We start from the raw sequence: 27720 nt of genomic DNA, 5'->3' as shown, positions 1-27720 counted from the left end.
TTTATTTATTTATCTGTTAACCAGTTGATGGACTTTGGGTTGTTTGTACTTTTTAGCTTTTTTTTTTTTTTTTTGAGACAGTCTTGCTCTGTCGCTCAGGCTGGAGTGCAGTGGCACTATCTCGGCTCACTGCAACCTCTGCCTCCTGGGTTAAAGTGATTCTCCTGCCTCAGCCTCCCAGGTAGCTGGGATTACAGGTGCCTGCCACCATGCCAAGCTAACTTTTGTGTTTTTAGTAGAGATGGGATTTTGCCAAGTTGCCAGGCTGGTCTCGAACTCCTGCCCTCAGAGTATTGGGATTACAGGCGTGAGCCACTGCGTCTGGCCCACTTTTTAGCTATTATGATTACTGCTTTTGTGAACATTTGTATACAAGTATTTGTGTGGAGATATGTTTTCTTTTCTTTTTCTTTTTTTTTTTTTTTTGAGACGAAGTCTCATCCTGTTGCCTAGGCTGGAGGGCTGGAGTGTGCACTGGTGTAATCTCGGATTACTGCAACCTCAATCCCCCCACCCCTAGTAGCTGGGACTACTGGGACTACAGGCATGCACCACCATGCCTGGCTAATTTTGTATTTTTAGTGGATGTGGGATTTCGCTATGTTGTCCAGGCTGGTCTCAGACTCCTGAACTCAGGTGATCCACCTGCCTCGGCTCCCCAAAGTGCTAGGGTTACAGGTGTGAACCTCCTTGCCCCGCTGGGATGTGTTTTCATTTCTCTTGGGTGTGTACCTAGGAATGGAATTGCCGAGTTACATGGTAACTTTAGGTTTAACCTTTTTGGCAACTGCCAACCCATTTTCCAAAGTGGCTTTCCTTTATATTCCTTCTGGTCATATATAAGGTTTCTCCACGTCCTCCCTGACTCTTGTTATTGTCTGTCTTTTGACAGACAGTAGCCTGTCCTAGCCATCCTAGCATGAGCCATGTGGTATCACGTATGTGGTTTTGATTTGCATTTATTCCAGATACGTGTTCCTTACGAGACATATGATGTAGTATTTCCAAAGATTTTTATGCCTTCCATACATGGATCTAGATTTGATAACTATTCTGTTTGAGTATCTACAATGAGTGAAGCTCTGCAGTGGCAGCTATATATGGATTATTTCTTTTGATCCTCATGATAACTCCTAGGTATACGTAATATTCAGTTTACATATGCCAAAACTGAGGTGTGAAGGAGTTAAAGAACTAGTCCAGGGCCAAACTGTTATTGCCTAAGGTCTGAGTCACACCTGAGCCTTGCTGTATGCCTAGCCTCTGATGTGTAGTAGGATTTGTGTTGACACAGAGCTGCAAGCTTCTCTCCTGGAGCTTGGAGCTTATTGGAGTTCCTAGCACATGTGTGTGCACTCTTTCATGTACATGTGTTCATACCAGGCCAGCATCCAGTGTCAGCCTTGACCTCTCCTGTCTGTGAGTCCTTATGTCCATACCCCACAGAGTTCCTTGTTATGTGTACTGTACAGAGTCTACTGCGTCTCAGTTTTCCACTGGATATTTTATGATTATGTATAGACAAGATAGATAAACGTCTTTCATGGAGGGGCCTTAGCATAGTAAAAGCAAAGTAGAATTAGAAAACTCTGGGAGGATTATGGAAGATAATTTTGACTTTTATGTGAGAAGAAATTTCCAAGTAGCTTGAAGCTGTCCCTCAGTGGAATCAGCTGCTTGGTGAAGAACTTCCCAGAACTGTATATGTTCAAGCAACAGTGGAGGTACCCTTCTCTTAGGGTGTTGTAAAATGCATTTCTATATTGGGCTGGACCCTGAGGCCTCTTTCGCATTGTGGAACTATTTGCCCTTACTAGAGTTGACATAATACAGCTGTAGAATGGCATGCCGCTTTCTCATATGATGTGGCTTCTGAATAAACATAGTGCTGAACTCTTGGGAGATAACAGGGTGAAGATGTCTTTATCCTTCAAAATTTAATCTCCTTTGAAAAACATACTTTTAACTACTCAGACTGTTATAAAACTTCCAGCTTTAATAGATGGGAAGGACTCTGATCAAAGATGTAATCAGGGTAACATCTTTAGTCTGTAACCCCTCTGGTTCTGGGGTCAGCCATATCTGAGTTTGAGCCTTTTTTTTTTCTTTTAGTCATAGTTTCACTCTTGTTGCCCAGGCTGGAGTGCAATGGTGCAGTCTCTGTCACTGCAACCTCCGCCTCCCAGTTTCAAGTGATTCTCCTGTCTCAGCCTCCTGAGTAGCTGGGACTACAGGCTCATGCCACCACGCCCAGCTAGCTTTTGTATTTGTAGTAGAGAAGGGGTTTCACCATGTTGGCCAGGCAGATCTGAAACCCTTGACTTCGGGTGATCCACCCACCTTTGCCTCCCAAAGCTCTGAGATTGCAGGCATGAACCACCACCCCCGGCCCTGTGTTTGTCTTAATTCTAAACTGGTCTTTCTGTGATACCTTGGGCTAGTTACTTTACCACTTAACACCCCAGTTTCCTCATCTAGAAAACAAGGATAGTAAAAGTATCTCCATTAAACAGAGGTTAAGATTCTGTAATGCTTGTCTGGCACATAGCAAGTATGTACTAATTGTTTATCATTTGAGGGAGGGAGAATTAGAGATGTGGATGGTTGTTAAAATGTAACCTAATTTTTAAATTTTTCTCAGAGGAAACACAAGAATAGAAGAGGCTTGTGAAATGTATACCAGAGCTGCAAATATGTTCAAGATGGCTAAAAATTGGAGTGGTATGTACAAAATTTTTGTTTGTTTTTTGGGCAAATGGTTTAAAAACACTTTGAAGGAAGAAATGACTGTTTTCACCTTAAAGAGCAAGACTATTGGCCCCAGAGACAGGTGTCAGTGCTGAATAACTGGTGTGGCTGCTGGTGACATATGGAGACTGAAGGAGTGTGTCTAAGTGAACGAAGCTTGAAAGTCTGGCTTACGTACAATCACAGGGACAGTGTCTGTCTTAGTTTCCATATACTTCTTAATACAGTAGGCATGTGGTAACTAATAATAGTTAAGAATTACTTGGAATTAGAGTAATCTTTGCTTCTTACTAATATGCTCAAATAAATACAGCGCTATAAGGAATGAAAGTTGGAATAAAAGCCATTAAACCTAGTGAGATAAAGAGAAATGCCTGATTTTCTTTACCTGAACATTGGTTGAGAATGACCATTCCCTGCTATTCGATAACTGAATGTAATTCCACTGAGAACTATGGCAGTTGGGGGTCGGGGTGAGGGGATGGATTTAAAATCATCAACCTCAGCAGACTCATGATTATTTTTTAAAGTAAGCTTTCTACCCGGTGAGTCCGGGCATAACAAAATTCACAGGATGATTATTGTCATTGGTCTGAGAAGGGATGGCTGTTTCAGAGGAGTCATCTCTCTCCCTTCAGCAAAAGAGATCTTTCATGGCTCAGTAATGGTATATTTTTATGGTGAAATGGAGACCACCTTTGACCAGAGCAGGGGACGTGGGTATTGAATTCTCCTCACAGCTGCTGTGGGAATGGAAGTGGGACTCTTGCCCTCTACAAGCTGTTTCAACGCAGACACTTTAAAATCATTTCAAAGGAGAAAATGCTTTTGAGTTAGATGAATCTAAAAGATCTCTTCTGACTTTAAAGATCTTAAGAAGAAGTTTAGTTTTAGCTAAGGCTTTAGTATAAAAGGATATGCTATTTTTCAAAACATACTTATGCCTGAATTGTATTTTTAAAATGGAGGAGAAATTTGTTTCACATTCCATCTTTTGTTTTGTTCAGGTCTTATAAGTAGAAAGTGATCTTACCTGAAGAGACCACTTATTTATTTATTTATGTGTTTATTTTGAGACAGAGTCTCACTCTGTAGCCCAAACTGGAGTACAGTGGTGCAATTTTGACTCACTGCAACCTCAACCTCTGGGCTCAAGCGATTTTCGTGCCTCAGTCTCCCGAGCAGCTGGAGCTACAGGCGTGTGCCACCATGCCCAGCTAATTTTTTATATTTTAGTAGAGATGGGGTTTCACCATGTTGCCCAGGGTGGTTTCGAACTCCTGAGCTCAGGCGATCCGCCCACCTCGGCCTCCCAAAGTTCTGGGATTACAGTTGTGAGCCACCATGCCCAGTGGAGACCACTTATTACTTATTGTATTTGGTGATCAGATATTCTAACCTTTGGAAAATTCCACTTCAGAGAGGCCGCTGATCATGTATGTAACTAAGGAGGCTTTGTGTGTACAACCTCCCCGCCCCCCTGTCATCTGTTACCTGGGGTGATGCTCTAGCCTCATTGCCATATTTCTTCTGCACTTTCCCAGTCTGTTTCCATTTATGCCCGAGGTTGCAATTTTTTGAATTTTGGAAATCAGACCTTGGCGATGACCTTGAGCAGTAGGGTAGGATATAAATAACTCCCACATGCTTAGTGTTCCAGTAATGGAACACTAGGCATAAATGTAATGAAGTAACATAACACAAGTAAGGTCATATCATTGTAAATAACAGCTGACATCCCTATAGTGGCCCTCAAAGACTACCACCTTCCTTGTACACCCAGCTCCCACCTCAGAGCCTTTGCGTGCACTGTTCCCTCTGTCTCCCTACTCTTCCCTCAAACAGAATGTTGCTGGGTCTCTGCCTCCTTCAGTTCCCTCTTCCCATGTCATCATCTTGGTGAGGCCTTTCTGGCCACCCTTTTAAAAAATAACGACCTTCTCCTTCCTGGAAACACTTTTTTTTCCTCCAACGCTCTTATCACCATCTAGCAAAAATAAATTACATAATGTTTTATTCATTTATATTTACATGTTTTTTATTATATGATGATTTTCATTAAAATGTAAACTTTGGAAGGCTAGGATGTTTGTTTTACCTCTGCTGTATCTCCAGGACCTAAATTATTACCTGCAAAGTCATAGGCACTCAGTATATTATTTGTTGAGTGAACATTAGACTCTTTGAAGTTCTATCCATATTGCATTGGTGATGATTGTAAAAGCATTGCATCTCTTTATAGTTTTAAAGTTCTTTTATAATGATTAAGCTAATTTGTTTGATACTCAGCTTTTGAGAGATCATCATGACAGGTATTATACCAGTTTTGCAGGTGAGCAAATTTAGCCTAAATTGTGTGGTTTCCCAGAGGCCATTTAATTTAATTTATGCTCCTTTAAAGACACTTCAAGTTTAGATACACCAAGCTAGCATTTGCTATCAGTGATTGGAATGAGTACTCAGAGTGAAAGTAAGCCAGCAACTTTTTTTGGAATGTGGGAATGTGAAAATGTAAAATTAAACCCCTTACTATTATCTGAAGAAATAGAAGGAGCCCAGAAGAGCCTGGGTGTTGTGGTATTATTGAGCAAGAAAAGGATGGACCATGACTGATTCTGGGTCAGGAAACATAGATAAGTTCTCAAAAATGAAATGCCAGCAGGAGAATAAGGATGTAGGTTATAAAAAAAAAAAAAAGATGGCATTTAAATATGCCAAACCACAGATATGATCTAAGGCTAGATTTGCATATAATAATGAAAGTGGCCACTGTAGAATGTGAGTCAGGCCCCTCTATTAGCACTTTACATGCAGAGTCCAAGCTATTACTACATTCTTCTGAGGCAGAGCCCATCAAAGCTCCCACTTAGCAAGTATGTTCCTGAGCTGCCACTTCATGGTTAAGTGCTGCCCCTAGTACCGCAGGTGCCTGCCCGCTGCCCTGGCAGTGGCCGTTGCCCCTTCTGGATGCCCCCCAGCCTTTCATGATTCACCAGGGGCCAGCAGAGCTTCTTTAGTTCCAGCTCTAGCCCTGTGGCTGACATCTACTCTGATTGTTCAGCGCCTTGGTTTCTTCCTGCTGCTATAACAAAATACCTTAGACAGGGTAATTTATAAAGAAAATAAATGTATTGTTAAGAGTTCTGGAGGCTGGGTAGTTTAAGATCAAAGTGCCAGCAGATTCCGTGTTTGGTGAGAACTGCTCTCAGCTTCCATGAAGGAGCCTTCTTGCTGTGTCCTCATGTGGTAGACGGGACAAGGCAGCTCTCTTCAACCTCCTTCATAAGGGCACTCATCCCATTTATGAGGGTGGAGCTCTCATGACTTCATCACTTCCCCAAAGACCCCACCTCCTCATACTGTCTAATGGGATATCAGGCTCCAGTAATACAAATTTTGGCGGGATACCACCATGCAGATCATAGCAGTACCCACGTCATACTGGTGGTTACATATTTTTCAAAATTGCCTGGGTATTCTTTTGATCAGAAACTGAGGTACAGAGCAAAATTGAACCTGGGCAGGTCAGCTCGAGTTTATACTGTCCCTTTGCCCTCAGGTTCAGGACCCATGTGAGAATTAAGCATGTTCTCTGGGGAGAGGGAGTTGGGACAAGAGATGCAACTGAAGCTTTAGCAGAATTGGATGTTTATGGGCAGGTGTGGTGGCTCACACCTGTAGTCCCAGCACTTTGGGAGGCCGAGGCTGGAGGATTGCTTGAGCCCAGAAGTTCAAGACCAGCCTGGACATCATAGTGAGAGCCCATCGCTACAAAAATAAAAAAATAAAAAAAAATAGCCAGGTGTGGTGGCACATGCTTGTGGTCCCAGCTACTTGGGAGGCTGAGGCAGGAGGATCTCTTGATCCTAGGAAGTGGAGGTTGCAGTGAGCTGTGATCCTGCCACTGTACTGCAGCCTGGGTGACAGTGAGACCCTGTCTCAAAAAAGCAAAGAATTGGACTTTTTTTCCTCACAAAGAAATTTGTAGCAAAGGTTTAATATCAGCAGTGAGTACTGCTTTATGATTAATTTTTTTTGAAATCTAAAGGCTTTGTGATACTCTTAACTATGCTTTTCCTGGTGGAGCAGATTCTTTCTTCATTTCTACTGTACTGACTTCCCCAGTGTGACTCATTTGTCGGAGGCACTCCTCCATGTTGCTTTCTCTGAGCTCAGGAATTTATACATGTTGATGTTTAAACCCTCTTGGAGGCGGCCTGATGCAGCTTCAGCCTTGATTTCCGCTGCCCTCCTCCAGTCAGGACAGGCTTGTCAGTGGCCTCCACTTTCATCCCTTTCTTACCTTCAAGAATTTCTTCCGTGTTCATGTGATTCCTCTGCTAGCGATTCCTTCTCCTTTCTTTTTCAGCACTCCAGAATCAATGGTCTCTGATCCAAAATCTTTTCAGAAAAAGATTAGTTAATGTACCTTATACATTGTGCCATGTCCCCAGTTGGAGACCTGGCCAGTATCCCACAACCAGATCCATCGGTGATTCTGCAGGGAAATGTATAAATTCTCATATTAAATGGGGTAAAATAGATTAAACCTCTTAAAATCAGTCAGATTTTACTATAAAGTGAAGAAAAAATTTTGAATTTTTAGACTTTTGGATTTCAAAATTGTGGGCCTGATTTTGGCTCTTTAGGAAACTTACTTTATCCATAAAGCCATTATTAGTAGTTTCTTCCACACTGGCAGCTAAGTCCAGTAGACACTGAGAAAATGGAACAAATAATCCGTGAGCTCATCGTTTTACCTTTCTTTAATCATCTGCGGCTTGAAGCCCTTGGTTGGTGTTTATTATGTTTGTGGAATCAAAGTGAAGAGCCTAAGACTTGGCCATTGGTATTGAATGGCCAGACCAGGGAATGGTGGCTTAGTGCCCGGGAACACTTGGAAAGTCTGCTGGGGCGGAGGTGGAGAAGCTTTGTCGCTGTATGACTTGATTCTGGTTATTTTGATATTTGCCCAAGATGCACTGGACCACAGGGATTTTTGCTTCTGATTGGAATGCTTCTTCAGTGGAATATAACTTTTCTAGGGAGGCCCAGTACTTAGAGCATGGGCTTCTCTGTGGGGGGATTTATTCCTCTGTGTTTAATTGTTTTGTCTTCTTCAGCTGCAGGAAATGCATTCTGTCAGGCAGCCAAGCTCCACATGCAGCTTCAGAGCAAACATGACTCCGCAACCAGCTTTGTGGACGCTGGAAATGCTTACAAAAAGGCGGATCCCCAAGGTAAGCCAGCCAAGTGCATAGCATGTCTGTCTCTGTGTCTAACTAACCAGTCAGTGCTTCCCTCAACTTTAAGGTCAGTGTTGGTGTCCATTCGAGTCCTGATAAAAAGGAATTTTTGTATTTTGGAATAATAGAGAAATTTTGATAACCTTTGGGATTTCTTTTAATCATTTGGGAGCTTTTATAAGGAAAAAATGTGTTAAATTTATACTGGTTGTTTAGTTCATAGCATCATTTAATTAAACTCCATTTATACTGCATTTTAGATAATTTCTGGAAACTACCTTTACTTTTATCTAAGACTTCTTACATCTTAATTTTGTGAAAATGTATATTGATCATAAAAGAAAACTCTTATATTCCCTAACTCCTAAATACCTAATGAATTTCAAGATCCAGTTAATGGGAGATTACAATATCCAGTCTTTAAAAACGTCTTATTCATATGGTATCCCTTTGGTTTTTTAAAATATGTTTTTCAAAGTATTTGTTTTGAGGAAAGAATGCAGTTGGATATTTAATGTGATAAAATTTTGCAAAGGTTATTTCTTTTTAGTTAGAAGAGTGTAATTAAAGGTGTTAATTAAAAGTTAATTTCTTCTCTTTTATACATGTGCACAGAGGGAACTTTTGAATTTTTCCAGTTTTCTTTTAGCAGTCCATTTTGTTTAACACAAAAATCCCAAATTTTGAGAATAAATATGTCATAAAGAAATAGGGTATCTTCAAGACCTTTTGTATAAAGATTAATCACAGTTTATTTCCCAAAGTGAAAAACTGGACACAGGTTAAATGAGCTGTTAGAATGGTAAAATTATGATGTATCAGTACTTTTGAATATGGTGCAGGCATTAAAATCTCTGGTTTCAGAGAATCTTCAGTGACCTGTTAAATATTTACGTGGCAATTAAAGAAGCACATGAGACTGAATGTTGTATAATCTCATTTTCAGAAAAAAGTTTGCGCACATAAAAATGTATCTAATAAACACAAAGGAAAAGTACTTCTGAGTACTAGCAGTGGATTTGAGTGGGATTATAGATAGGTTATTTTTCTCTTTATATTCTATATTTTTAAAGGTATAACGGATCCACATTTTTTATGTAGTTTAGAGGGAAATTGTTTCAATTTTTGTTCATCTGCTTACCTTTCTAATTCTGTAGTCAGGCCTTTCTACATTGCTGACTCTTTTAAACCAAAAGCAGTAAACTTGGAGCTGTCACTATATGTGAGCATTATAAACATCGTCATTTTATGATAGGTGAAATTTTTTGTTTCACTTTTTTACAAAATTAGTATAATTTATTAGCATTATTCTTTATTAGATTTGTTTCTTTTGTTAGTATACTAAAATTTAGCATCTTTGAACATGATACAGAATGTTGACTTTGCTTAAGAGTTGCTTGAATAGGCATTTCAGAGTGATTTTTGCTTTTCGCTGCATGGAGAGTACAGTCTGTTGAGGTGATTGTTCTTGTGATGTGGTGCCGTGTTCCAAAATTAATATATGTGCATGGTATTAATGAAGAATATGTTTGCATTTGCATTTTAGCAGATAAAATTTATCAGTGTTGGTGACAGCCTCCATGGTTTTGTTTTCTTTTATAAATACAGTCTTTCTCCTGGATGGAGTCCTCACTTTAAGGTTCAGAGTAACTAAGTCAATATTACTCAAGCTGCAGTTCCCTAAATTATAATGTAGCTGCTGGGAACAAAGCCATGCTGATGAATCTGAACTTGTGCATGATTTTTGTTTGCTTCTCACTAACTAACCTGCCCACCCTCCACTCCAAAATTATACCTAATTAACCTTCTAATAACAGCCAAGAAGACAGCCTCACCTGAACCCTCTTTGACTGAATGGATTTTTCATTGTTTTTCTTAAATGCCTACGCTTCAGAGGCTATCAACTGCTTAAATGCAGCCATCGACATTTACACAGACATGGTAAGACATTCCATTGCTTGAGCGGCTGTGGGGTGGAGTCGAGATGGCTTAGAGTTGTATCTTTCTTTTTTATGTTCCTCAAGTGGCATTCAGATAGGTAAAATGGGTGTGTGACCCTTGCTTGTTTTTTCCCCTAGGGAAGGTTTACAATTGCAGCCAAGCACCACATTACTATTGCAGAGATCTATGAGACTGAACTTGTTGACATTGAGAAGGTAAGCCATGGGCACACTTCCTCAGATGTGAAGCAAACAGATAGATACATTGACTCAAAGAATTCTCTCCTCTCAGTTTGAGTGATCGTAGATGCAGAGTGATTATAGATGGCCTCACGTGGAGACTTTCAGGGTCCAGCTGGCTAAGTAGATGGGCTGTTTTCCTGGAGGGGGCATTTAAGACATGAGAGCTGGTTAAGATTTACAGAGATCACCCATTGTTTCCACTCTTTGATTCATGTCAGACCATTAGCATTGCCAAAAGAACCTTCAGCTGTATTAGTACTCTAAGGCCCAGTGAAGAAAGCCTAAGAGGTGACCATAAACTTGGGAGCAGATAAAATGAAATGTAATGTACTCTTTTTTTTCTCTCAAAAAAAAAAAAACGGCCAGGTACAGTGGCTGATGCTGATAATCCCACCGCTTTGGGAGGCCAAGGCTGGAGGATTGCTTGAGCCTAGGAGTTCAAGACCAGCCTGGGCAACATGACAAATCTCTATGTCTACTAAAAATACAAAGCAACTAGCCAGGAGTGGTGGCACATGCCTGTAGACCCAGCTACTCGGGAGGCTGAGGTTGGAGGATCTCTTAAGCCCAGGAGGTGGAGGTTGCAATGAGCCAAGATGGTACCCTTGCACTTCAGCCTGGATGACAGAGCGAGACTCCATCTCAAAAAAAAAAAAAAAAAAAGCAAAACCAATTTACGAGCATTACTGAACACACATACACTTGCGCACACATATGCATGCACACATGCAGGCACAGGGTTAGGTTGTTATGGTCCCTAATGTTTCAGCTCTTATGTTGTTTAGAAACATCATCACCTGGCCAAGCGTGGTAGCTCACGCCTGTAATCCCAGTATTTGGGGAGGCTGAAGTGGGAGGATTGATTGAGCCTAGGAGTTGAACAACATAGTGAGACACCCTCTTAAAAAAAAAAATTAAATAAAAGGAGACATTATTACCTTCCCTTCCCTGGTTAGACTCACAATTGTGGTTGGGGGATTGTGAAATTAATGTTTGAACAATCAGTTACACCCAAGACAGCTTATATCTGGCTTGTTACAGATGACTTTCTTCTCCTTCAGCTCTACTACCCAGTGTCTCTTTTTTGATTTTAGCTCATTCACAGATTTTAGCTAGTGGTCAATAAAGTGTGTAGTTTCATAACTTCACATTACTTCTTTTTTTTGAGAGAGTATTTTAGTAGTTGATAAATCAAACAGATGTAACATACTCAATACAAATAAAAATCTTGTGAAACCTTAAAAATATATGTAACATGTTTTGGGAGTTTCTAAAATTTTTTAATGTTTAGGTTCGGGGCTACCGGTGAAGATTTATTATACAGGTAAACTTGTGTCATAGGGGTTTGTTGTACAGATTACTTCATCACCCAGGCATTTTGCTTTTCTGCTACTTTCCCTCCTGCCACCTTCCACTTTCAAATAGACCCAAGTGTCTGTTGTCACGTCTTTGTGTTCAGGTGTTATCATCACTTAGCTCCCACTTATAAGTGAGAACATGCAGTATTTGGTTTTCTGTTCCTACATTAATTTGCTAAGGATAATAACTTCCAGCCCCATTCATGTTCCTGCGTAAGACATGATCTTGTTCTTTTTTTATGGCTACATAGTATTCTGTGGTGTATATGTACCACATTTTCTTTTTCCAGTTTACCATTGATGGACATTTAGGTTGATCCCTTGTCTTTGCTATTGCGAATACTGCTGCAGTGAACATTCATGTGTCTTTATGGTGGAATGATTTATATTACTGTGGCTATATACCTAGTAATGGGATTGCTGGGTTGAATGTTAGTTCTGCTTTCAGCTCTCTGAGCAATTGCCATATGCTTTCCACAATGGTTGAACTAATTTATGTATGTAAGTGTTCTCCACAACCCCACCAGCATTTGTTGTTTTTTGACTTTTTTTTTTTTTTTTTTTTTTTAGGTGGAGTTTCACTCTTGTCGCTCAGTCTGGGGTGCAATGCGTGATCCTGGATCACTGTAACCTCTGCTTCCCAGGCTCAAGCGATTCTCCTGCCTCAGCCTCCCGAGTAGCTGGGATTACAGGCATGCACCACCACACCCGGCTAATTTTGTATTTTTAGTAGAGACAGGGTTTCTCCTTGTTGGCAGGCTGATCTCGAATTTCCTACCTCAGGTGATCTGCCCGCCCCAGCCTCCCAAAGTGCTGGGATTACAGGCATGAGCCACCGTGCCCAGCCCTTGACTTTTAAATAATAGGCATTCTGACTGGTGTGAGATGCTGTCTCATTATAGTTTTGATTTGCATTCCTCTAATGATACTGATCTTTAACAAGATGCATATATGTCTTGTTGTCTGCATATATGTCTTCTTTTGAAAAGTGTCTGTTCATGTCCTTTGCCCACTTTTTTTTTTTTTTTTTTTGAGACGGAGTTTCGCTCTTGTTACCCAGGCTGGAGTGCAATGGCGCGATCTCGGCTCACCGCAACCTCCGCCTCCTGGGTTCAGGCAATTCTCCTGCCTCAGCCTCCTGAGTAGCTGGGATTACAGGCACACGCCACCATGCCCAGCTAATTTTTTGTATTTTTAGTAGAGACAGGGTTTCACCATGTTGACCAGGATGGTCTCGATCTCTTGACCTCGTGATCCACCCGCCTCGGCCTCCCAAAGTGCGGGGATTACAGGCTTGAGCCACCGCGCCCGGCCTTGCCCACTTTTTAATGAAGTTGTTTTTCTCTTGCAAATTTTTAAGTTCCTTGTAGATGCTGGATATTAGACCTTTGTCAGATACATAGTTTGCAAGTATTTCCTTCCATCCTGTAGGTTGTCCGTTTACTTTGTTGATAGTTTCTTTTGCTATGCAGAAGCCCTTAAGTTCCACGTATCAACATTTGTTTTTGTTGCGATTGTTTTTGGTGTCTTTGTCATGAAATCTGCCTGTTCCAATATCCCTAATGGTACTGCCTAGGTTGTCTTCTAAGATTTTTATCATTTTAGGTTTTACATTTAAGTTTTTAATCAATCTTGAGTCTATTTTTATATATGGTGTAAGGAAGGGGTCCAGCTTTAATCTTCTGCATATAGCAAGCCAGTTATTCCAGCACCATTTATTGAATAGGAAGTCTTTGCTATTTCTTGTTTTTGTCAGCCTTGTTAAAGACCTCATAGCTATAGGTGTGTGGCCTTATTTCTGGGCTCTCTTTGCTGGTCCATTAATCTATGTGTCTGTTGCACCATATTGTTTTGGTTACTGTAGCCCTGTAGTATAATTTGAAGTGAGGTAACATGATGCCTCTAGCTTTGTTCTTTTTGCTAAGGGTTGCTTTGGCCATTCAGGCTATTTTTTGATTTCACATGAACTTTAAAATAGTGTTTTCTAGTTCTGTGAAGATCATTGGTAGTTTAACAGGGATAGCATTTAATCTAAATTTCTTTGAGCAGTATGGCCATTTTAATGATACCGATTCTTTCTATCCATGAGCATGGGATGTTTTACCATTTGTTTGTGTTTTCTTTGATTTCTTTGAGCAGTGTTTTGTAATTCTCATTGTAGAGATTTTTCACCTTCCCACATTACTTCTTTTACTTTAAACCATTAAACCACATAATAAATGGGTCCTCTTTAGATGATTTTTTAAATGATCTAGAGGAAATATAATTCAATTCTGTTTTCATCCTCTGGAGATCCTTATTTAATACTGTTTGTTATAGCATAGAATAGGTGTAAATGGCAGACTTATGTTAGGTCTCATCTAGGTGCATTTGTTCTAAAGAACTGATGCCATTTTAAAGCTACTTAAGACTATTTCACATACATAGTGGACTCTTAAGCCTGGAAATTGCATTTGCTTTATGGCATCATTGATACAATCATAAGGGCCTTGTGTCTTATTCCAGAATTCCGTGTGTTGTAACACTCATCTAGGTGCCCCAAGTGGAAATGTCGTGACCTCTTTGGCCCTCTACTTAAATAACAGGATAACTAGCTGGTCTTAGTTTCTGGATTTATTGTTACGTGTGCTGTTGTTACTGGTGGCTGTGCTTTTGACATTTATTATAGTCCTTGGGATTGTCAGATATATAGGTGGGCTGATTTCTGGTGTGTAAGGATTTGCTTGTAGCTGGTAAATTTTACTACATGTTAAAATTCCAAACGAGATGTGAACATTTAGAGGTAATGCGTGGCTAGTCTCTTCCCTGAAACTTCTCTGTTAAACCAGCGAATTGTGCTTTTTTTTCAAGAACAATCTGTCACAACTTGGGAAAACTATGGAATTTAATGATTGGTTTTAATTAGCATTATTAAAAAACAAACTTGAAATTTTTTCTTTCACTATGATAAATGTAGCTGTAGTTTACATCTCTAAAATTCTAAAGAGCCTGTACCATTCTTGGTAAAGTGTTAAGTTACACCAAATTGTCAACATCTAGCCTTTTCTTTTTTATCTACAAAGCAGCAGTTACATATGGTTTAACCCAGCCCTATTTATTCATTGAGTTCTGGTGCTATAAGAATTAGGAAGATAAGTAGCTGTACTCTACCCTGAAAAGAGGTTATGTAATCCAGTACTCTTCACAGAAAGATTTGGTCAGGATTATCATGACTTACCTAGTTTATTATGATAGGAAAGGGTGCTAAGCACTTTAGAGAATGAGGCTAGTTGAAAGGAGGTTATTGATTAATCATAAATTCACTGAAAAACTTTCATTTCCTGAGCATTCCACATAATCATGATATTGGCAATAGTTTAGTAGGCAGCCTTCATTGTGATGCACTTTGCCTTCATTCACTTAGCATCTGTTACTAAGTACCCTCTTTTGTAATAGGCATCATGCTAGGCTCGGGGCTGTGATGATGAGCCAAACAGCCATGGGCCCAGCCCTCACAGAGCTCACATTTTAGTGGGAGGAGATATACCTTCATCAGGTAATCCCACGCGTGTGTACGTGACAGCTCCGACTGGTGTTCCAAAGAAATGTTTGCTTCCAGACTATTTCTGTATGTTACTAAGTATTTGCAGAAAAGAGGACCAGAGCGTCCCTATTCTTTTATAGCTGCATTTAAAAATTCATATTCCATGAAGGCCAGGCATATGATGGTTCATGCCTGTAATTGCAGCATTTGGGAGGCCAAGATGGAAGGATGGCTTGAACCCAGGAGTTTGAGAACAGCCTGGGCAACATGAAAATACCTCATTTGTATGAAAAATTTAAAAATTGGCTGGGCGTGGTGACATATGCCTATAGTCTCAGCTACTTGGAAGGCTCAGGTGGGAGAATTGCTTGAGCCCAGGGGGTCAAGGCTACAGTGAGCTTTGTTCATGCCACTCCAGCCAGGGCAACAGAATGAGACCCTGTCTCAAAAGAAAGAAAAACTTTTTATATTAATACTTTCCATCAATTACCTCTAATCATAGCACAGTATCCCATTATATTTAACCACTTAAATTTTTTCTACTTTTTGTCCTCTTATAAATAATGCTTAAAAATATGTGTGTTTGGGAAGCATATTAGTTAGGTTATGCTAAATGACTGAAATCATGGATCCAAAATATAGTCATATAAACACAGTATAAGTGCCTGTTTTTCACAGAACTGTTCAGTGTGAATGTTCTAGGAGGGGTCTTCTGCAGTCCAGAGAGGCTGATGTTGGCTCTGTCACTTCCAGTTTGTGGCCTTCTGGTAGCTCTGCTTCTGCTCTTGGTTATCACCACCACCGTCTGCAGGGTGGTGGGGGCCTGGGGTTTGATGGGTCTAAGTGATTTTCTAACACAGTTCCATGGCCTGTTTTGTTTTATTTGTTTTCTTGTCCCTGTGGCTGTCTTCTAACTCCTAGGAACTGTCTTGAAGCCACTGAACTAATGGGCTTGGGCAGGAAGACAGCACCTTTAATCTGATTTTCGAAGACTGCTAGCTCCCTCATTTGCATTTGCTGGGAAACCTTTGTAATTCAAGCAGTCTGCAAAACCACTACCTGCTTCTATATGCTTGCACACTAAAAATGGTTTTTACAGTTTTTGATCCTTGAGACAAAAAAGTATTTTGTAACACGTAAAAATTATATGAAATCAGAAGTTTCATTGTTCATATAATTTTATTGGAACACAACCACACTAATTTATGTATTGTCTATAGCTGCTTTTATGCTACAAGAGAGCTGAATAGCAACAAAGATTGTATAGCTCACAAAATCTAAACTATTTATTGTTTGACCTATTAGAGGAAAACTTTGCTAGAGCCCTGGTTTCAAGAACTGTTCATACTTACCTCTTGTTATTTGGAGCATAGAAGCTTTTTTCAATCTTAGGAGAGCCTTATTTCTAGACATTGTCTACTCCCTTTTGCAACTGTCTACAAACCAGCTGATTCTTTCCAGAGTTCAGCACTCACAAAACTGTGCTAAAAATCGTGGTACATGCTATCATCTGCCTCTTCTTGGCCATTTTGCTTAGTTTTGGTAGGCACGTATTCTTTTTTCTGAGTTGTCACATGCTTGATTTCACTGCCTTCCATCACAGCATGACAGGGACTTCTAGCTTTCTGGCCTGTAACCTCTGTTTCCTCTCCACTTAATGCCATGTATTTTAGATTGAAGGCAACACCCTTATTCTAGGTGACACTTAAGGTATTAGTAGTAGTCTTTGCTGCAAGTCATAGACCTAAAGTGTAATTAGGGCTTCATATGTCTCTAAAATGACAATCCAGTGTGGCTGCTGAGAGTTTGACAGTGGTAGGGACACTGGGATGGGAAGTACGTGGCGTCCTCTGTAGTTATTTAGGAACCCGCCTGACAGTTCTGCTATTTCGATGTTTAGCTTCCAGTGTCACTCTGGACTTGGTCATTGCCATCCTATCTCATGGGAAGTGGAAAAGGCCTGGAGAAGGATGCAAAGTGAGATATATGGCCCCTTGCATGTCTGTTTACATTCCGCTGGAAAGAACTAGTCACGGGCTGCCCCTTACTATAGAGGAAGCAGAGGAAATGGGGTAGCTGGGCATATACCACATGGGGAGGGAGGAACAGAGTTTGATGGCCAGCAAGCATTCTGCTTACATGCTTTCTTGTATTTCCTAAAGAAAGTAGGCTGAGTTGTGAAAAGTTTACTGGTGGAGTAGATTTATTTACAGAAAAATATCTATGCAAATTTAGTTTTAAAATGCACCTCTCCAAATAAATTGTGTGTGAATAAAATATGTATATTTTCAGGCTATTGCACATTATGAACAATCTGCTGATTATTACAAAGGAGAAGAGTCCAACAGGCAAGTATTACTTTTCTTAATATAATTTAATAGGCTTTATTATGTGTGATGAAAGATACTTCTTCATTCTCTGTGAGTGTATTTGACTATACCAAATGAAGATGTACTAAGGCCCAACACACATCTTTTATTTTTCCATTGGCTGGTTATTCACTCTGCTTTTGTTCTTGATTTCAGCTCAGCAAACAAGTGTCTGCTGAAGGTGGCAGCATATGCTGCCCAGCTTGAGCAGTACCAGAAGGCCATCGAGATCTATGAGCAGGTGAGGATATCGTTGTTTTCTCGGAGAGAAATTTTCTGAGTCATTTTTTTAAGCTTTTTATTTTTCTTTTTATTGAGATATAATCCACACATCATGTAATGAGTATAGTTCAGTGGTTTTTAGTCTATTCACAAAGTTGTGTAACTGTCGTTACCACCTAATTCCAGAACAGTTTCAGCATCCCCAGAACAAGCCTAGCAGTCCATTCTCTCCTTCCAGTCCCTGGAAGACACAACCTACTTTCTGACTATATGGATTTGTCTGTTCTGAACCTTGAATATATATGAAATCAAATACAAGGTGGCCTTTTGTGACTGCCCTCTTTCACTTAGTGTATTGCTTTCAGGGTTCATCTGTGTCATCGTAAATGTCAGTATGTCATTGTTTTTCATGGCTGAGTAATACCTCCTTGTTTATTTATTAATTTATGGATGTTTGGGGTTTTTCCACTTTGGGGTTATTATCAATAATGCTGCTGTGAACATTTGTGTTAAAGTTTTTGTGGGGGTGTTTTCAGTTCTCTTAGTTATATACCTGGGAATAGAATTGCAATTGCTGGGCCATGTGGTAAGTCCATGTTTAACTTTTTGAGGAAATGCCAGACTTTTTCACAATGGCTACATCATTACACCTTCCCACCAACAATGCACAGGGTTTCAATTTCTCCACATCGTCACCAATGCTTGTTTTTTTTTTGTTGTTAATAATAATCACTCTAATGAGTGTGAAATGTTGTCTCATTCTGTTTTTTCTTGTTATTTCTCGAATGACTAGTGATGTTGAGCATCTTTTTATTTGCTTATTGGCCATTTATGTATCTTTGGAGAAATGTCTATTCCAGTACTTTCTCCGGATTTTAATTAAGTTTTTTGTTTTTTGATGGTGAGTTTTAAGTATTCTAAAATAATATATATTCTGGATATTAATTCCTTATCAGACAGGTGATTTGCATTGCAGTATTTACTCTCATTCTGTACGTTGTCTCTTTACTATGTTATTAATGTCCTTGGATTCACAGAAGTCTTTAATATTTTTGAAGTCCAATTTGTCTTTTTTTCTTTGGCTTTTGTTGTTATGCACAAGAAATAATCACTAAATCTGATATCATGAGGCTTTTCCCTTCTGTTTTTTTCTAAGAATTATATAGTTTTGGCTCTTAGGTTTAGGTCTTTTATTCATTTTGAGTTAATTTTTATATATAGTATGAGGTAAGGGTCCAACTGTATTCTTTTATATATGGATATCCAGTTTTTCTAGCATCATTTGTTGAGTAGGCTACCTTTTAACTATTCAATGGCATTAAGACCCTTGTGGAAAATTATTTCACTGTATGAGGGTTTATTTATGGGCCCTCTATTCCATTGGTCTATTTATCTGTCTTTATGCCAGTATTACACTGTTTCGATTACTGTAATTTTACAGTAAGTTTTGAAGTCAGGAAATGTGAGTCCTCCAACTTTTTGTTCTTTTTTGGAATTGTTTAGGCTATTCCTGATCCCTTGCATTTTCATCCGAATATTAGGATCAGCTTGTCAATCTCTGCAAAGTATCCAGCTTAGATTTTGATAGGGATTATATGGAATGTGTAGATAAATTTGGAGAATGTTTTAGGGTTTTCCAGAGAAACAGAATCAGTAAGAGGTGTAGGGGTGTGTGTGTGTGTGTGTGTGTGTGTGTGTGTGTGTGTGTGTGTTTAGAGAGAGAAATTACTGTAAGGAATTGACTCACTTGATTGTATAGGCTGAGAAGGCCTAAGATCTCCAGTCTGAAGAACCAGGAGAGCCAATGGCATAGCTCCAGCCCAAATCCAAAGGCCTCAGAACCAGGAGAGTTGATGGTGTAAGTTCTAGTCTGAGTCCAAGTCTGAAGAAGGAGACTATATGTCCTGCTTCTAAGACAGGCATTGAGAATGAATTCTCCCTACCGTTTGTTTTATTCAGCTTTTCATTAGATTGGATGAGGCCCACCCACATTGGGGAGGGCAATCTGCTTACTCATCTTACTGATTCAAATGTTAATCTCATTCAGAAACACCCCACCGACAAATCAGAATAACACCAAATATCTGGGCACCCTGTAGGCCACTCAAGTTGACACATAAAATCAGTTATCACAAAGAGCATTGCCATCTTAACAATACTAACTCTGACAGTCTATGAATACACAGTGCTTTTTAAATTTATTTAGATCAGCATTTAATTTTGCTCAACAATGTTTTGTACTTTTCAGTGTGCAAGCTTTGTACTTTATGGGTGAATTGTACTCCAAAGTATTTTATTTTTTTTATGCTACTACAAATTGAATTTTCTTAATTTCCTTTTAAGAGTGTTAATTGCTAGTGTATAGAAATACAGTTGAATTTTTATATCAATTTTTTGTCCTGCAACCATGCCGAGCTTGTTTATTAGCTCTAATAGGTTTTTTTTAATGTGGATTCCTTAGGTTTTCTATATCCAAAATCGTGTTACCTGAAAATAACAATAGTTTTACCTCTTCCTCTGCAGTCTGAATGTATTTTACTTCATTTTCTCAGTTGCCCTGGCTAGAATCTCCAGGGCAGTGTTGAATAGAAGTGACAAGAGCAGACATCCTTGTCTTGTTCCTGATCTTGTAAGGAAAACGTTTAGTCTTTCACATTAAGTATGATATGGATATTAGCTGTGTGGTTTTCGTAAATGCCTTTATCAGTTTGAGGAAGTTTCCCCCTCTTCCTAGTTTGTTGAGTGTTTTTATTATCAAAGGGTATTGGATTTTGTGACATTTTCTCTGTGTCTATTGAGATAAACATAGTTTTTGTCCTTTATTTGTCAGACTTTTTTCTGTGTCTGTTGAGATAAGCATATGGTTTTTGTCCTTTGTCGAAGTTTTTTCTGCATCTATTGAGTTAGCATATGTCCTGATCAGTGTAACATTGTATATTACATTGACTGATTTTCATGTGTTGAACCAACCTTACATTTCTGGAATAAATTCGACTTGGTCATTGCAAACTTTAAGGGGTTTCCCAAGAACACCCTCAAGTTTAATAATTCGTTAGACAAACTCACAGAACCCACTGAAAGCTGTTATACTCACAATTATGGTTTATCACAGCAAAAGGGCACAGATTAAAATCATTGAAAGGAGAGACTCATAGGGCAGAGTCCAGAAGACTTCCAGGAAGAGCTTTCACTTGTTCTGTCTCAGTGGAGTTACATAAATAGTGCTTACTTCCCCAACAGTGCTGGGTGAAAATAAGCAGAGACTACTGCCAGCCAGGGAAGCTCCCCTAAACCAACGTCCTGAGCTTTTATTGGGAACCAGTGACATAGATGTTGACTACCTTTGTGGCTGACTTCACTTTTTATAAGTGCCAGAATTCGTTTGCTAACATTTTGTTGAGGATTTGATATCTATATTCATAAAGGATATTGATTGTTAGTTTTCTTTTCTTGTGATCTCTTTATCTGGTTTTGGAATCAAGGTAATTCTGGCCTCAGATTTTTGTTTTCATTGTTATTTCCTCCATTTTGTTTCCTTTGGATTTGTTTTGCTCTTTTTGTGGCTACTTGACGTGGAAGTATAGCTTGCTGATTTTCATCTTTATTATGTATGCATGTGTTACCCTTTCACAGGTTTGGCTTACTTCCTAATTTTATTATGTCATCATACTTTTATTTTTATTCAGTTAGTTGTATTTATTGATTTCCCTTGAAACTTCAGTAACCCATGGATTATTTAGTAGTGTTTTATTTAATTTCCAAGTGTTTAGTGGAGATTTTTCTGTAATCTTTTGGTTATTGACTTCTTGTTTGATTCCATTGTGGTTAGAGAACATATTTTGTGTGATTTTAATTCTTACACATTTGTTGAGATTTGTTTTATGGCCTAGAAAGTGGTGTGTCTTGGCATATGTTTTATGATTATGAAAAAGAGAAATAATGGCAATAATAGTAAAAACCAAACCTTATAATTTGTAGTTGCTATATAATAAATTTTGCTGTGTTGTGTGCTGTTTAATATAAAACCTAACCCCTAGCTCTGCTTAAAAGTAACTAACTCCCTGTAAAACCTACTTTATCTATTCTCCCCACATTCTCAGCAAAGTTCCCAGGCATGTCAAGACTCCTGTTTTTCTTGCTAACCAGCTGCAAGAGCACAGTGCAAGATAATACCCAAAGAATGTACAATGCGTTTCTCAAAATGCCATTTTTCAAATGTAATGTACATCATAAGACATGTTACAAATTAATTAACTGTTCTTGATTCTGACTCCTGTAAACCTGTTAGCTGCTACATCATCCTGGATGTATAAAAGTACCCGATTTTCTTTCTTCCGGGCTCAGACTTGGGATGCTAATCCTTTGAGCCAGTGGCCACCTTAATAAAATCCCCCTGTTTCACCCATTGGTCTCTCCCGTCTCCTGGATATTCTGTAACAATTATGCTGTTACTGGGTAATGTTTATAAACGTTGATTAGCTGCTTTTGGATGATGGCATTGTTAAGTTCTTTTATAAACTTGCTGATCTTATTTCTTTTCTTCTCCCTTTCCCTTTTCCCTTTCCTTTCACAGAGTCTTGCTCTGTCACCTAGGCTGGAGTGCAGTGACTTGATCTCAGCTCACTGCAACTATCCACCTCCCAGGTTCAAATGATTCTTGTGCCTTAGCCTCCCGAATAGATTATAAGCATGTGCTGTCACGCCTGGCTAGTTTTTGTATTTTTAGTAGAGATGGGGTTTTACCATGTTGGCCAGGCTGGTCTCGAACTGAGCTCAGTAATCTGCCCGCCTCGGCCTCCCAAAGTGTTGGGATTACATGTGTGAGCCGCTGCACCTGTTCTGGATCCTGTTTTTTAATCCACCGTGCCAATGAAGTTATTTGTATGTTAGGGCTTAATTCTGCCTTCTGCCATTTTATTTTCTGCTTTCTATTTGTTCTTTGCTTTTTGTTTCTCTGTTTTCTTTTTCCAACCTTTTTGTGAGTTGCTTTTTTTTTTTTTTTTTTGAGACTGGGCCTCACTCTGCACCCAGGCTGCAGGGAATGGTGCAGTCTTGGCCCACTGTGGCCTCCACCTCCTAGGCTTAAGCAATTCTCCCACTTTAGCCTCCAGAATAGCAGGGAGTACAGGCATGCACCACCATACCTGGCTATTTTTTGTAGAAATGGGGTTTTGCTATGTTGCCCAGGCTGGTCTTGAACACCTTGAGCTCAAGTGATCTGCCTACCATGGCCTCCCAAAGTGCTAGGATTACAAGCGTGAGCCACCATGCCCAGTCTACTTGATTTTCTGGTGTTTCTAAGTACAGTTATTCCTCATTGTCTGCAGGGTATTAATTCCAGGACCTCTCTCATATACCAAAATCTGTGCATAGTCAAGTTTCACAGTCAGCCCTGTGGAGCTCACATATACAAAAAGTCAGCCTTCCATTTATGTGGGTGTTGAATTCCTAAGAATACTGTATTTTCAATCCACGTTTGTTTGAAAAAGTCCATGTATAAGTGGATTCACACAGTTCAAACCCTTGTTGGAGAATCAATGGTATGTCTCTGTGTAGCTTTTGTGGTTAAATGCTCTAGATATTACATTATATTTACATAACTTTGTCACAGATTAATGGTGTCATCATTTTGTCAGTTCTGGTGAAATATAGAAATCTTTCCTCTCTTTCTGTTCTTTTACTCTCCCTATTCAATATATAGTTGTCTTAATGTTTCCTTTACATACATTTAGAACCACAGGAGTCAATGTTAGAATTTTTGTTTCAGCCAACAAACATAATTTAGAAAACTCAAGAAGGAAAGCTTGTTATATTTACCCATATTTTTGCTTATGATGTTCCTTCTTCCTTCTGGATGTTCCAAAATTACTGTTTCCTTTCTACTTAGAGAACCTTCTTTTGTCATTTTAGGGTAGATTTGCTGACAGATTTTCTTAATTTTCCTCTATTTCAAAATGTTTTGATTTTGCCTTCATTTCTGAAACGTAGTTTCTCTGGGAGTACAAGCCTAAGTTGATTGTCCTTTTCCTTTGGTTTGAAAAAAGTGTACTTTATGGCTTCCTTGGTTTTACCAACTTTTAACATCAAGTGATCCACCCACCTCAGCCTCCCAAAGTGCTGGGATTACAGTCATGAGCCACCATGCCCAGCCAGCTTCCGTGGTTTTTGATGAGAAATCAGCTGTCATTCAGCTTGTTTTTTCCCTATAAAAAAGGTGTTATTCTCTGGATACTTTCATAATTTTTTTCTTTGTCTTTAGTTTTCAGAAGTTTAATTATAATATGGTTTGAATAGATATATTTGGTTTTAGGCTATTTGAGTTTAAACTTACAGAATCTGTAGGTTTATGTTTCTTGTCAAATTTGAGAATTGTTTAGCAGTTATTTCTTCAAGTACTTTTCAGCATCTCCCCCTTTTTTCTGAGACTGAGTCTTGCTCTGTTGCTTAGGCACGTCAGTGCAATGGCGCAATCTTGGCTGACTGTAACCTTTGCTTCCCAAGTTCAAGCAATTCTCCTGCCTCAGACTCCCAGGTAGCTGGGACTACAGGTGCTCGCCACCATGCCTGGCTAATTTTTGGATTTTTAGTAGAGACAGGGTTTTGCCATGCTGGGCTAAAACTTTTGACCTGAAGTAGTTCACCTGCCTTGGCCTCCCAAAGTGCTGGGATTACAGGCGTGAACCATGGCACTCAGACAGTCCCTTTCTCTTTCTTCTCCCCATCTAGAACACAGATGCCACAGAAGTAAGACACTGTTTTCTCACCCTTGATGAGAAACGGTCCTTGATGTTCCGGTTTTTTTTGTCAGTCTGTCTTCTCTTTGTTGTTCCCGTTGTTGTCTTCCATTCACTGCTGCTTTCCTCTGTCCCTTTTATCCTGCTATTGAGCCCACCTATTTTTTATGTATGGTACTATTTTTTTCAGTTCTGAAGTTTTCATTTGTTTTTACTTTATGTCTTGTTTTTTTTTTGTTTGTTTTCCTGTGGCTTTTTCTTTGTGGATGATTTCTATTTTCCATTAGTTTCATGTGTTATTGTAATGCTTGTTGAAGCATTTTTATGAGGGCTGCTTTAAAATCTTTCTTGGATATTTTGTACATTTCCATCATCTGGAACTATCATCTGTTAATGGTCTTTTTTCATTTAGCCTGAGATCTTCCTGTGTGTTTGGTATTATGAGTCATTTCTGATTGAAAACAGGGCATTTGCACATTAGGTTATGAGACTGGGTCTTATTTAAAACTTCTCTTTCATCAGGTGTTCTTTGACACTCCTCTGGCTGGGTGAGCTGAGGATGTTGCCTCATTACTGCCAGGTGGAGGTAGAAGTGTCAGCTCCCCACCAGGTCTCTGCTGACACCTGAGGGGCCTAGTCAGCCCTGGGCAGAAGTGGCATCCCCTCTTCTTATCCATTTCTGCCAGCACAGTGCTGGTTTGTTCTTGGTGATGGTGAAAGTCTTCACCTTTCACTAGACCTCTTCTGACAGCACATCAGCTGGGGAAAGGAGTACCTCACTCCTTCTGGGTAGAGACAGGATGCAGGCTCCCAGTGTGGTCTGCACTGCCTTAGTGGCAGGGTGTTGGGTGGCTATGAAGCCTCAGCTCCCTATTTGGCCTTATCTGAAGCTCCTCAGCAGAGGTATTAGGGTCCTTCTTACAGTCTTTCAAGAATAGATGTCAGGACTCCTTCTTCAGCCTTTGATGGTGCCAGTGGGGTTAGAGCCTCAGTTTTTTCTGTGGTGTTTGGCTGGAGTGGAGCAGTTATTGTCTTAAGTGTTTTCTCTCTTGCTGATGTGCCCCTTTTTAGTCCTTTGGCCAGAGAGAGCAGCTTTTGTCTGTTATTTTGGTCTGTGCATACTGGCATTTCTGGGTTGCTGATTCCTCAGTTTCTTGCCGTGGATATAGGAAGGGACAAGAAACCCCAGGGAATTCACCATGTTTTCGTTCCTAACTGGTCTGCCATTCTCTAACCACCTTTCACAGATGTTTGTTTTTTAGAAAATGTCCTGGGCTTTTAGTAGCGCTTAGTGGGAGGAATAGGGAAAAGGATGTTTACTCCATCTTCTTGGAAGCAGAATTCTTCTGAGCCATTTTTAACTGGTTAAGAGTTCATGTATTTAACGGTCTTGTCTAGTAAAATTTCTACTCTGTGTATTGATTTAAAAGAATATATTTCATAGCTAAACTAACATATGTAATTATTTTCTAAAGGACAACAGATGAGAATTACTTTGCCTGATATGAGGGTAAACCTTTTAAATTTAACCTCTCTTCTGTGCCTAGGTTGGGGCAAACACAATGGATAATCCTTTGTTGAAGTACAGTGCAAAGGATTACTTCTTCAAAGCTGCCCTCTGCCACTTCATAGTAGATGAGTTGAATGCCAAGGTAAGGAGTCCTTCAGCACTGATTGTCTGGTTTCATGCCTAAGAACATGTACACATTGTCTCTTGTTCTTGTTTTCATTTCATTTGGATGTTAGTAACAAGAATAAACTGGGTACACTAAAAATAAGTATTATTCTGTGGTATGTGTTCCAGTTGTAATCTTTTAACAGCTGTCAAAGCTGTTCTCTAAACTTACCTGATAGTTAACAGTCATACCACCCTGAACATGCCCAGTCTTGTCTGATCTCAGAAGCTAAACAGTGTAGAGCCTGGTACTTGAATGGGAGACTGCAGGGGAATACTTAGTGCTTTTGGCTTAAATATATGTATATGTTCACTGGTAACCACATTTTTTCTTTAGTAGTTTTGCTTTAAAGAAATTAAGGGGCCAGGTGTGGTGGCTCACATCTGTAATCTCAGCACTTTGGGAGCCAAGGTGGGTGGATCACCTGAGGTCAGGAGTTCAAGACCAGCCAGACCAATATGGTGAAACCCCATTTCTAATAAAAATACAAAAATAAAAAAAGTAAGCTGGGTGTGGTGGTGGGTGGCTGTAGGTCCAGCTACTCGGGAGGCTGAGCCAGGAGAATCACTTGAACCCGGGAGGCAGAGGTTGCAGTGAGCAGAGATTGCGCCACTGCGTTCCAGCCTGAGTGACAGAGCTAGACTCTGTCTGACAAAAGAAAAAAAAAATTAAGGAACTAAGGGGAAACGAGAAAAGTAGGATAATGTCTTTTTTAAAAACAAAAAAACAAGCTCAGAAACGGTGTTGGAGTGAGGACTGGGAAGAAGTTGGAAAGCACAAGAGGCAAAGACAGGCAGCCTTGGCGTGGCCAGTGTCTGGGGTTGGAAGAGCAGAATTAAAGCTGCTTAGAGAAAGTGTTCTTTCTGCCAGCCTCAAGAAGGAAGCTAAATGTAATTTATTTGGAATCTGGACTATATTAAGAGCTTCTCCATTTAATAAATGGACACAGATACCTGCTCTGTGAATGTTTAAGAATTCGTTTTCGCCGGGCGCGGTGGCTCAAGCCTGTAATCCCAGCACTTTGGGAGGCCGAGGCAGGTGGATCACGAGGTCAAGAGATCGAGACCATCCTGGTCAACACGGTGAAACCCCGTCTCTACTAAAAATACAAAAAAAATTAGCTGGGCATGGTGATGCGTGCCTGTAATCCCAGCTACTAGGGAGGCTGAGGCAGGAGAATTGCCTGAACCCAGGAGGCGGAGGTTGCGGTGAGCCGAGATCGCACCATTGCACTCCAGCCTGGGTAACAAGAGTGAAACTCCGTCCCAAAAAAAAAAAAAAAAAAAAAAAAAAAACAAAAACCACAAGAATTCGTTTTCATTTATACTGTCTTTTCTGCAGTTGCCTGACTCAGAAAAAAAAATGGTTTAGAAATTATTAATTGAAATGGAAAATTCAGAATAGATTTTCTTGTTGATTCTGCTGTTGAGTTTAACCATATACTTCTTCAGCACTTAATAGGATATAGGTAGATCCTCTTTGAAGGTGATAGAATGTCAAAAGCTTTGTTTAGTAAGTATGATATTGATGAGTGGTTTTTCTCTTTCAGCTTGCTCTTGAGAAATATGAGGAAATGTTTCCAGCATTTACTGATTCAAGAGAATGTAAATTATTGAAAGTAAGTAATATTAGAACTTTGAAGAAAAATGCCTTTACTCTGT

General features: G+C 39.6%; 1 protein-coding gene across 2 annotated transcripts in view; it reads left to right on the top strand.

The window, feature by feature from the left end:
• NAPB (NSF attachment protein beta) overlaps window positions 1–27720 on the top strand; it is a 44473-nt gene that overhangs the window by 11550 nt on the left and 5203 nt on the right. The window contains exons 2-9 of one of the 2 annotated variants that reach the window (XM_032248156.1): window positions 2642–2721; window positions 7872–7988; window positions 9889–9935; window positions 10073–10150; window positions 17351–17406; window positions 17584–17668; window positions 25931–26035; window positions 27609–27677. In XM_032248156.1, coding sequence (XP_032104047.1) covers window positions 2642–2721; window positions 7872–7988; window positions 9889–9935; window positions 10073–10150; window positions 17351–17406; window positions 17584–17668; window positions 25931–26035; window positions 27609–27677 — 637 coding nt within the window. The remainder of the gene's footprint in view (window positions 1–2641; window positions 2722–7871; window positions 7989–9888; window positions 9936–10072; window positions 10151–17350; window positions 17407–17583; window positions 17669–25930; window positions 26036–27608; window positions 27678–27720) is intronic. The other variant, XM_032248157.1, reaches the window with a different exon arrangement.

The sequence above is a fragment of the Sapajus apella genome, unplaced genomic scaffold, assembly GCF_009761245.1.
Source record: "Sapajus apella isolate SASKATOON/1434 unplaced genomic scaffold, GSC_monkey_1.0 scaffold65, whole genome shotgun sequence".
Classification (NCBI taxonomy): Eukaryota; Metazoa; Chordata; class Mammalia; order Primates; family Cebidae; genus Sapajus; species Sapajus apella.
The sequence above is the reverse complement of the archived record's forward strand: the minus strand, read 5'-3'. Positions and strand labels throughout refer to the sequence as shown.